Genomic DNA, 12,603 nt, shown 5'->3' on the forward strand with positions numbered 1-12,603 from the left:
TGATGATCTCCGTCAGGCCGTGGTATCGAGTCGTATTACTTCTTCTCCTGTCTGATCACTATGGCAACGTACGACAGTATGTATCAATGAATTAAACGTCTGCTTACCCTCCTCCTGACTCTTATAGCGGCCAAAATCCATCGTCATTATTTGGCCTTGACATTTCTCAGCTGGGCAGGACCGGAAGCTAGTGACAATCCATCTTCCCTTCCCGACAAGCAGCAGCAGCGCTACCTGGCTGTCATCTCCTCACTCTGTCGACGAGAATCAGTCAGTCACCTTCATTCAGCATGGGCACGCGAAGGGCCGCCCAAACTCGCCCGGCCTTGTGCCTTGGCTGTCCACGTGGGAGGAACGGCCCCGGTGTCTTCCAAAAGGAGAGCCCGCTGTGTTGGGGCGAGCCGACAGTCCGCTCGTCGCGAGGCGGAGGTTGTGAGTGCAGGAGTAAGACGCGTCTCCTCTTGAACAGATCCCGTCGAGTTTGCTACGGGTGTGGGGTGTGAGGGTTGGACCTGTGTGGGGTGCAAATGAGAAGACGGAAAGGTTGGAACTGACAAACACGACTAGTGCCTCCACTCTGGTTTGGGGTAGAGATTATACAGAATGTGTAATGAACACGCCGCAATCGAGGAAAACGTGTGGTAGCGAAGCGCTAAACAGAATAGTGCTGAAAGAAGTGAACATTGGCGATTGTTCGTGTAGGATGTGGATACATCCACTCGATCACAATGTCATTCTGTAAAAAACGGATACAGAAGTGTGATCGACAGGAAGAGGGTGGAAGAGAGAGAGGGGGGAGGAGGAAAGGAGTGGAAGAAAGATATGGAGGAGGAGACAACAGAAGAAGAAGGAGAATCAGGTAAAAGGACGAAATAAAGGAGGAGCAATGTATCCTCTGTGCCTACCGCGCTTATCCCTCGCTTTCGTGTGTCGTCTGCACGTTGATCACCCTGTGTCAGTTCGAATGGAAAATGGGTCCGTCCCCCCACTGTGCGCTTCTTTACTAGAAAGAGAAAACCTCAAACGACACACGGGTAGCGCTTTCCGAGAAAGCGAACTCCAACCACAGCCTCCTCGCCCCAGCGAAGCTCGCGAGGCCGACTAAAAAAGGCACGTTTTTACTACCACCAGCGTGCGGGGCGAGTGCGACGCATTCTGGCGCCCTTTACATCAAAATAATGTGAAGGCGGGCGCAAGTATGTGCCCCTCCCCTTCGCATCAAGTGCATACCACGCACACACACACACACATACACACTCTCGCGCGGTAGTACATCAACGCACACACACCGCTACTAGCGGCACAACGGATAGCGCGTAAAAGGCGATAACAAAAAAAAAAAAAAAAAAAAAAAACCCTACGGAAGAACACAAAAGCACAAAGACAGGACGCATTAAAATCTCCCCGTATTGCACTTGATGAGGAAGAATAAGGTTTGGGATCACCGCTGGTGAACTTTCGCTTTGGCACCGGTCGTCTGCCCACATATACCACTACATCATTATGTTACTTGGCCAAGGACCAACTAAAATCCACCATTAATACATGACAGGGCCATGCTCAATATTGATGAAGGTCGCGTGCTGTAAACCTACCACGGTCATGTGGATTTAACCGTGGTTATTTCTTATCTGTGGTACTGTATTCAGCTAATATCACTTCCCCTTGTCATTAAGCGCTTTACATTACTGCAGATGCGTTTGAATTGATCTCTACGAGAGAGTATAGAGAACTCATTTACCTGAGAGAGATAGAGTTGGGGGGTGGGGGTGGAGTTACAGCGGCAGAAGCAGAGAGTAATTGAATATGAGGTTGTCGATTTATACTGTACATATTATACAGTATATATCGACAACCTCATATTCAATTTAGATAATGCTCTTGTTCACTAATATTACACTAATTAAGGGGGATTCAAACTTTGAACCACAATGCAGTTTCAGTGCTACAAAAACAACTTTCTGACCATATTTGTTTCCACTTACATTGGAACACATAAACACACATGATTTGGTTTAGCAATACAAAGAGGGGTTGGTCATTTCCAATTAACTTGCGGAGAGTCCCTCGAACTAACTTGTTTCTTCCATGAACGATAATGTGCCAGCGAGCTAAATAATCAATGGCAATGCTGGATGGACTCAGTTCGAAAGACGAGGCAATTTATAGACTGTTGTGTGTTTGGACTTCAACTAGAGAGCGAACTGATACTAGCCTCAATGCGTAGTCTTCCCTCTAGACGTCGTCAATTCATTACTATATTATAGGCACAGTGATTTTTGAGTACACGAAGCTTCTTGCTCAGTTGGGGGAAGATCATTGTGCCACAAGATCTGCATAAAGTCCATTGATTAAGACTCATCGACAAACAATGCACCGAGTTCATGAAAAGGCGCCGCGAGGTAAGCTTGGCAAGAAGTCAACATCCAATTTTTTCGTCAATCATGGAACGACTTGAAATTGTACAAAGTCACGACAGGAACCGGAAACCGATTCTTCTTATCATTATTTTGACATTTGCACACGATGCAGAGTATATGTAATGGTTTCAACTATACCTACACCACACACAAACTTTCAGACACATAGTACACACAACACTTTAACCTTCCGTTGCAAAGTGATACACAGGCCTGGTCACTTCTACATAACAAATCAATTTAATGTTATCAAGTAGGCTTACTTTTATCTAATATAAGCCGCGTAGGCTCAGCAAGAAGACGTACTTAACAAGTCTAAAATAATCATTAAACATTTTGAGTCATGTAACACCAATGAACTCTTGGTTAAAACGCAGGAGTTGAAAGTGAATGATGACCAGAGTGATAACAATAACAGTAATAATAATGATGATAATAACGATAATGAGAATATCAATTGTGATGATGATAATAATAATCATTATATTTGATTATGATAATGATGACAATGATAATAACAATGAAAAAAATAATAATATAATGATAATAATAATAATAATAATGATAACAATAATAATAGTGATGATAATGATAATATTTGGTTGTGATTATAATGATAATGACAATGATAATAACAATGAAAATGATATCATTTTTCTTGAAACATGTATAAGGAAAGGTGGCGGCGTTGAACAATAAGCTAATCGGGAAATCAAATTAACTTTTAAAGAGCAAGAAATATTTCATAGAGGTCTAAATAAGGCAATTTGGGGTGATCACCAAGAATCGTTATGATAAGGCTCATACAGTATTTCTTTCATCGTCACCGTGGCATGGGACATTAGTCAACAAAATAAGAAAATCCGTGCACCTCCAAACTCCTTGAAGCGATGAAGAAAGAAAATGTTGCAGACGAACAATATTTCAGTACTGTAGTCATAATCATACCAAATCTCTATAATTATTTTTGTATGGTCGTTTGTGAAGGAAACATTAACTCACCGTGTCGATTAAGCACATTATATCGACACGGGAAATGGAGCGTTTAAAAATTCAGAACACATTAATGATACCCATCTGTTAAGAAGAGATATTCGTCACTGAAACTGTACCATCAGGGCGCTGTGCCAAGGTAATCGACGTAGCAGACGCACCGAATTGATTCGGGGCGGGGGTGGGCACCTTTGGTTTTATGGTATAGAGTTTGGTATAGAACACGGGACTTCGAAGGGCTCACATATTTTAGTAATGCATCATGTTCTTCAGTCATTGCATGTAAGATAGAAAAAAAGTTGATGAAAAAAGACAAAGAGATGATGGAAAGAAGACGGGGTCAACAAACTTACCGAGACAGTCGAGTGTTTTCGAGTCCTTTGATGCCGGAAGACTGAACGGCGTCTGTAATCATCGTTTGGGTTGAAGGACCAAGCACTTTATTTGGGCTTGTTTCCGATGAAACTGGTCGAGAAATCGGCTGAGTGGACCGGGCAAAAACCGCAGAGTTGACGACGTCTCGACATTCTTGACCGCAGTATGTTGCATGACTCACAGGTCAGTTTCATGGGAGTTCACTTTTTGGCGCGAAAGAAGGTGATGCACAAAATATCACATGCAGGACGCTTTCTTCATGTTTGATGCTAGCAAGGAGATTTATTGGACTTTGTCTTCGATGACTGGATGTTGTTGTGTTTTCCGCAATACCAGTCCGAGCGTCGGGGACGGTTGGGAGCTGGCTCCACCCGAACCGCAGCCGCAAGCCGAGCCGCTGACCACCCGCTAGCGAGTGGTCAAGCGCACCCCACTACGACCAAGTGGCCGGCGACCCAAGCTCCGACGCGAGAGGTAGATGAGTGAGCCAAAGCAGCACGAATGTCCAGTATTTATATCGGCGTATTGGAAAACCCCCGGCTGGTCAAGCAGGTCAACGAGGCGTTAATTTCAATCACACGGCAACATGACCAAAACTGCCCGGAAGTATTGTAGTTAGTTCAGTCACGGGCATGCGCGATAGAGGACCCCCCCCCCCCTTCTCTCCCTCTCTCTCTCTCTCTCTCTCTCTCTCTCTCTCTCTCTGTCCGTGGCCGAAATGGCCGTATGAGTTCGAGGTCATTCGTGCGACCGGCTGCCGTGTGGGGGAGGCCTGGTGTGAGTGACGGGCGCAGATGTAGCGTTATAACACGTGTGCGTAATTGTGTGCGTAAGTGTGCGACCTTTGACGTTCACGTGTTAGCATGTGTGTGTGTGTGTGTGTGTGTTTGTGTGTGTGTGTGTGCGGCGTTTACATGCCTGTATGTGTGTGCATATTTATGTGTGTGCATTTCGTGTATGCGTGGGTAGAATGTGTGTATGCGTGCATGCGGTTTACGTGGGTGCGTAATACATTCGTGCTACTATTGTTTTTGCTGCCCCTCGCGCTGCGAATACCATTGATAGCGTGAATTGACCGAGCACCAAGAGAGAAGGCCATCTGCGAGTTGGCCTACTCGACTTCGTCTTTGGCAGGTCAAAGCAAGCCTTATTCTTCTCTTTCTTCGGTTTTCTCCTGCATTCTAGGTTGACCAATGAGAACATAGAATTTTGCCAGCCGTGGGCTACATGAATATCAAATAGCTGCGTCAAAAACACGAGCCAGAATTTAACACACACGTCATTAAAGAAAGACAGAGGGAGAGAATAATAATGATGGACGGGGAACACAGCGCTACAGCATAGTTCACGTCTGGCCAAGGTCACTTCAGGTCAGATCTCTCGCAGTTAGCACGGTCAAAAATGGTCTTTTGTTGTGGGCGATATAAACAAAGACTGACAAAACGGTAAAACAAATCAAAATGAGAATGACTCGAGTTAGGCAAAAATTTTGATCTATGATAGCGAATCCACTGTCAGTAAAGTTGGTCGACGAGCACAAAGAACAAGCAGGTGAATTCCTCAAAAAGTAGCTCCAGTTAAAGAGGTTGTAGGCCGTGACTATTGTAATATGAATCAATGAAACATATCTTTCAGAAATATAGCAGAATAAACGAAATAAAGTTGAAACAAAGACCAGAGAGTGTGGATGGTCAGCATAGAAGCGATGTCACAAAGAAAATAGCACAGACAGGTGCAATATTTAGAAAAATTAAGTAGATCAGATGAGATTAGATTAGATTAGATTAGATTAGATGAAATTGAATCAGATTAGGTTAGATTAGATTAATAGATAGATATAAATAGGTAGATAGATAGATAGTAGACAGACAGACAATGTATACATAGAGAGATAGCTAGATAGAAATAGATAGATAGATATAGACAGATAGGTTGATAGATAGATAGATAGATAGATAGATAGATAGATAGATAGATAGACAGACAGATAGATATGATAGACATAAAGACAGACAAGAAGATTGTCAGATATACAGACGGAAGATGAATAGAAATAAATTATTATATCATAGATTGATTGATGGACGTATATATAGAGATATGAATAGATAGACAGGCAGGGAGAAATATAGAAAGACGAACAAAAAATATAGTCAGGTAATACATGTATTTACAGATAGATGACTATATATACATATATATATATATATATATATATATATATATATATATATCATAGATTGATAGAGAAATGTAGAAAGATACATAGATGGACAGACAGGTAGGCAGACATAATCAAAATTATAGATAGAAAGACACTAAAGATATACGGAGAAAGTGATATAGATTGATATATTAGAAAGAGAAATGGATAGAGAGATAAATATATTATTACGCAGACAGGCAAACATACTAAAGAAACACATAAAGATAGTCAGGTATATACAGACAGATAGATTAATTGAGAAATGTTTAGATTGATAAACAGATTCGACAAATTAAAATTAAAAGGATGGACAGACAGACAGTAAGATGGCCATAAATGCAGACAAATAGATAAAAAGTGAAATATGTATATGCATATATGTATATGAGTAAAAGAGAGAGAGAGAGAGAGAGAGAGAGAGAGAGAGAGGGAGGGAGAGAGAGAAACAGGCCAGAGGGCAATCTTATAGAAATATAGAAAGAAAAATAGACAGAAAGATAGTCAGATAAAAATATGAAATAGATAAATAAACAGATAGATGGAGAGATAAGTAGACAGACGTATACATAAAAATAGACAGATAGATGAACATGAAAGATAGACGAATAGACAGATATAGATAGATAGATAGATAGATAGATAGATAGATAGATAGATAGATAGACGTTTAGATAGATAGATAGATAGATAGATAGACGTTTAGATAGATAGATAGATATAGATAGATAGATAGATAGATAGATAGACATTTAGATAGATAGATAGATAGATAGATAGATAGATAGATAGATAGATAGACAGATAGATAGATATAGATGAATAGACCGATTGATAGATTGACAGATGGATGAATTGCTGGATAGATGGGGTGAGGGGAGCAATGGAGAGGCATTTTAATGCGTATGGGGAAGCTGAAACTAAAAACTGAGAGAACCCGAAAGTATCCTCACGTCATTAAAAAAATTCGTTAAACATGACAAAGAGACTAAACCTATGAATCGTGTCGCCAAGCACAGTATGCAAATTAAGTGGTTGCTATGAATGAGGCAGGGGCCCAATTATGTTGTTACTGGCCGGACAAAGGCCAGCTACTGACAGCAAGGAGGCCAGCTTTATGGCTTACAAAAACCATCCGACAGAAACACAAGGGTTGACCCCATTTCACTCCAACGCGGTGTGGAACAAAGAAGGCACTTTTTCAATTTTTTTTTCTTCCCTTATTTCTCGGGCAGTCTTTGTTGTCTCGAAATGACACACATGCACCATATATCTGCATATCATAGATCATGATTTCCAGATTAATCCTGAAATCGCTGCAATAGTTGAGCTGCCGCATGAAGACGAGTACAAAGAAAATAATGACTATCTTCATTCATTCTTCACTGATCACCAGCCATGTTCAGTAGATAGTCAGTTGGATTTTACACCTCAAACTCCCAAGTCCTTTAATTTTGCTCAGTGATTCTCAATTTCAGAAGCTGTCAAACTTTGCTGACATGCGAGTATTATGGTATCTTCCATATGCTAGAAAAATCAATTTCGGCATAAACACGTTTCGAGAATATAATGCTATATGTTTCAGAGATCTGTGAACAAATATATATCACTATTGCATTTTAGTAATGATAGTAATCTGCTGAATGGGTTGCTCTAACACAGCAGGCTTTGCGACAATACTGAGAAATTGGTAAATCTGCACGGTCACTCAAGGATTTAGACAATGTCAGAGATTCTGGTAAAATGAAGGCTGATGTAGATCAGTGTTTGTTTGTTTGTTTGTTTGTTTTTTTCTTCTTCTTCTTTTCAAACTGGAAACAAGTATATGAGTGCTTGAAACGTAAATCTCTCGGAGCCTAGAGGATACTTATTTTGGAAGTCAAGAAGAGCGAGAAGACGTTTACTTGTATTCCACTGTGGTCTGAGGGGTGACAGAACACCGAAAAGAATGAACATGTGAAGCGTTTGTTCGCAAAAACCGATAAGTCCATATTTGCCAAATAGAGATATTTCCGATTAAAGGTCAAGAAAAATAAAAAGAATAGTAAGAAAAATTTTGCTTCTTTTGACCATAACTTCAAAAATGTACCTTTATATGTAGTGACCAATATATCATTTAAAAGACATCATTTTGTACTTTATGACAGAGACCGTAACTCAAAATCTTCAAAAATGGACTTATCGGTTTTTGCGAACAAACTCTTCATATATAATGTTTTGGCGGAATCCTACAAGAGATGAAAACGACTCTACAGTTGTATCGACATCTCATCCTGAAGCTGTTTGGAATCCTCGTCTTTTTTACCGTCCTGTATACAAAAGTTTTTTGTGTGATTCTATTTCATTTTTTTGTTTGGGGATTCAAACAGTCATTGCTATAGCCTAGGTCTTTCTCTTTTTCATTGGTACTTTCATCTTGTCAATAAATTGCATAGGTGTAGTTGCATAAATGGAAATTTGAACTTTACTCTTGAAATTACTTATCGCATGCATGCCAGTAAAGTGCTGTGTGTAGTATTTCAATTGCCTCAAACCATTGTCGCTTTAATTGCTGAAGTTCTGATTACTTATGCTGGGATACTACATTATAATAATTCAAATTGACATTTGAATGAAATATTTATTGTTTCTGGACTCGCGTCAGTCAGTGAATGTATTATAACGGGTTTTTATCAAAACACCATTTCTTGTAGATCAAATAACATTAGATTCAAGTTTAAATTTCGTCCACTTGCCATCGACACGTGATTTGTATACGTATATTATGCCGAGTGACAGCCGTTGAATACTAAAACCAAACCAAACCAAACCATACCAAACCATACCAAACAAAACCGATCCAAACCAAACCAATTTAAACCAAACCATACCAAACAAAACCGATCCAAACCAAACTAATCTAAACCAAACCATTACAAACCATGCCAAACAAAACCGATCCAAACCAAACCAATTTAAACCAAACCATACCAAACCATACCAAACAAAACTGATCCAAACCAAACCAATTTAAACCAAACCATACCAAACCATACCAAACAAAACCGATCCAAACCAAACTAATTTAAACCAAACCATTACAAACCATACCAAACAAAACCGATCCAAACCAAACCATTACAAACCATACCAAACAAAACCGATCCAAACTAAACCAAACGCAAATAACATCAAACAAATAGATCAATCCAAACCACATACCAAAATAAAAAAAACCAAACTAGACAAGACTACACCAAAGCATGGTAAAATTATTCCATACCATATCACACCAAACAGAACCGAACAAAACCATACGAAATCAAACAAATCCAAACAAAACAAAATCTTACCATGCAGAGCAAACAAAACCACCAAAACATCAAACAAATAAAACAAACCAAATCAAGCCAAGCCAAATCAAACCAGAAAAAGAACAATCTTAACAAAACCAATCTAAATCATATACCGTAATCAAACCAAACCAAACTAAGCTAAACCACACCAAGCCAAAAACAAAAAACAAAAAACAAAAAACAAAAGCAAAAACAAACCTGCTGCATATCATGAAAACAAAGGGGAATTACAAATTTTTGTTTGATGGCGTTCTGTCTGAAGGTATTTTCTAGCACGGGTGTGTTGGCAAAACATATGCGGATTACCATCACCCAAATTTGGTACCTGATTGTTTGAGATTTACAGGGCAGAAGCTGAAATCAAATAATAATGTAATAACATTTTTATGTTTTTTTATTCATACCGACAGAAAGAAGCAATTTCAAAGATGATGAAGATAATGATGAAACAGAACGCTGATGGCAATTTTAGTTACGAAATTGTCAACAATAATAATAATGCTATTTTGATATACAATATCAGCCATTGATAATCAGATAATATCAGAAATTATGATATATGAGTATATAATAATTATTTATTATTGATCATAATACTAGTAATAGCAATAAAGATGGTAACTATCTTGGTACTGAAACAGATGACAGTTGGCCTGATGTTACACCTTTTCACAACTGGTGTCAAAGCACTTAAAAACAGGCATTTTTGACCCGGTCACCATAATCAATACCACACTGGCAATGCAATCAGTCCCCTCTCCCCGGGGAGCATTCCGGACTTGTAGCCATTTTCTGGCAAACACATGTTATACGTAGAAGAAAAAAAAACCGAACCGAAAAAGAAAGTTTGACTCGACAAATAAATATAGAGTAGAATCAACCGAAAAGAACAGCAAAAGTTATATTGAATTTTGAAACGAAAGAGTCAGAATCCGTGCACATAGGAAACCAGAAAAAGCCATCATTAGAGAGACAAAACAACAACAACAATAGCAGCAGCATCATTAACAGCAGCAGCAGCATCAACAACAACCAACGCTTGTTTCTCGAAGATTAAGGCGAAGGGCCAGGATGGGGTGGTGGAGAAGCATGCCTTGAAAGGAGAGGGGATTGAAAGAGGATATCAGAAATGCAGGTGATCTCAAAAAGGGGGGACGACTTCGTAACTTATTGAAGTCAAGTACGGAGCAGCGTCGACCAATAAAAGCCGCACCCGCATGCAATTATGCTTGTGTTTGTTTTATTTTGCTCATTGAGGTCTAGCTGTAGTTATAGATACCACCGCACATCACATACCGACTATTGAGACAACAGACTATCGTTGAATTTTGGAATTAAAGAGTTAGAATTAATCATGTATAAAATCAGAAAAGTTCACATTTTTTTAGACAAAAAAAAAACACACACCACCAAACACGCACCCAACGTTTGTTTATGGAAATTGGTTCTGAAACAGATGAGATATACGAAAGATCAGCTAGAGAAATGATAAAGAGAGAGGGAGAGAGAGAGAGGAGACGAAGGGGCAGGGGAGGGGTATGGAAAGCGAAAGGTGTGGACAAGTAGATCAAAAATGCAGGCAATCTTGAAAAAACTTGAACTTGAACTTGAACTTTATTCTGTTTCATTTAAAAAACATATAATTTGTACAATGACAAACTGAGGACAGGAAACGAGTACATGAACATGCATACGTGACATGATAACAACTATAAATGAAACATGGAAACTACAAAAGACCGGAGTCTTGTCAGGGTAGCTCCCAACAGACAGAATGATAGGAAATAATATTGCACTATGATCAAGACATAGGACAGGTGAAAATATTACAAAAAAACAAACAAACAAACAGACAAACATACACAAAAAATATGTCATCATTAATGAAATTATAGTGTTTAGTCATATCACCCCTAGAAAACAAAAACCATAAAATTATCTATAAAGAAACACGTGTGTCAATAAAAGCCGCACTCACAATGCTACCTGTGTTTGTCTTATTTTCAATTTTGCTCATTGAGGTCTCGCTGCAGTTATACCACTGCGCATTAAATACAGTATATTATACCGACTATCGAGAGAATGTCGATTGTCATAAAACTTGACCCAGAATACCGAATGGAGGTCACGGGAAGGTTCGTAGGTACACGACCTCGTACTTGACCCAGTTCAATCCGAAGGTTTGGGTGAGAGGGGGGGGGGGGGAGGAGGCATCCATCTATATAGGAAAACAATATTTGACCGGAGGCAAATGTTAACGGTCAGTGGCCATTCGACAAGAGATAATACGATGAAGTTGATTCATAGTCTAGCGGGAGAGGGGGGTTGGCTCTTACCGGGAAGGATGGATATAGACAGGAACAGGAACACCATATTGGCGAACTTGATGGATTGATGAGTCAGTGGAACACCCGGGATATATTCAAACAAGAACCATAATGTACTGCCCTCCTAACGTAATAAACAAGTTGTGTGACGGGGTTAAAAGACAGGTATATATATCAAACAGAAGACTGATTGTGGAGACCGAGTTTTGAAGAAGATAATATGCACATGTAGGCCCTATATATATTATTTATGTATACAGTCAAACCTGTCTAGAGTGACCACCGTCTACAGCAACCACCTGCCGTCTGCTACCACTGCACACGATTCCCCCGAAAGAAAAGCCATGTTATTAACTCTGTCTATATATATCGGGTACCTGTCTACAACGGCCACTTTTTCCGTCTCCCTTGGGGTGGCCGCTGTAGACAGGTTTGACTGTATACTTAGTATGTGTGTATATAATTATATAGTATATCAAGAACCTCGACATACGAATCGAAGCATTGAAAGTGTATAGGTTATATCTAATCATACGGCGAGTAAAGTATATAATATATTATAGCACTCAATAGCCCTGAATAATGTGTCGTCAGTGTCGTAGATTTTAGGAAATCTCACGTAGTCCTTTCTTTCTCTCCCCTTCTCTCTCTCTCTCTCTCTCTCACTTTCTCTATCTCTCCCTGTCTCTCCTTCCTCTCTCTTTCTTTCATTTCGTTGAAAGGGATTAGGTGACAAAAATATATCTCTTCGGTATATTGCTGTATGAAGCACGTTGCTTTGAAGTGTAACAATAAAACTCTTTATGGGGAAACTGTGTTTGTACTATAGAGTTGAACATCTAAAATGGCATAAAAGCTAAGGGAATTTATGTATTGTTGTATGATAATTTGATTGTGTATATACCCATAAAGGAACATTGGCCCAATTAGTTTCAGTCTATCATTTGACA

At 39.5% G+C, this 12,603-nt stretch overlaps 1 protein-coding gene across 1 annotated transcript in view; it reads right to left on the bottom strand.

The window, feature by feature from the left end:
- Positions 1 to 285: 285 nt before the first annotated feature.
- Positions 286 to 12,603, bottom strand: part of LOC139731122 (creatinase-like) — a 35,679-nt gene continuing 23,361 nt past the window's right edge. The window contains exon 7 of the mRNA XM_071642007.1: positions 286 to 577. Coding sequence (XP_071498108.1) covers positions 286 to 577 — 292 coding nt within the window. The remainder of the gene's footprint in view (positions 578 to 12,603) is intronic.

The sequence above is a fragment of the Diadema antillarum genome, unplaced genomic scaffold, assembly GCF_040938485.1.
Source record: "Diadema antillarum isolate AM-2024a unplaced genomic scaffold, OU_Dant_1.0 scf00000022, whole genome shotgun sequence".
NCBI lineage: Eukaryota > Metazoa > Echinodermata > Echinoidea > Diadematoida > Diadematidae > Diadema > Diadema antillarum.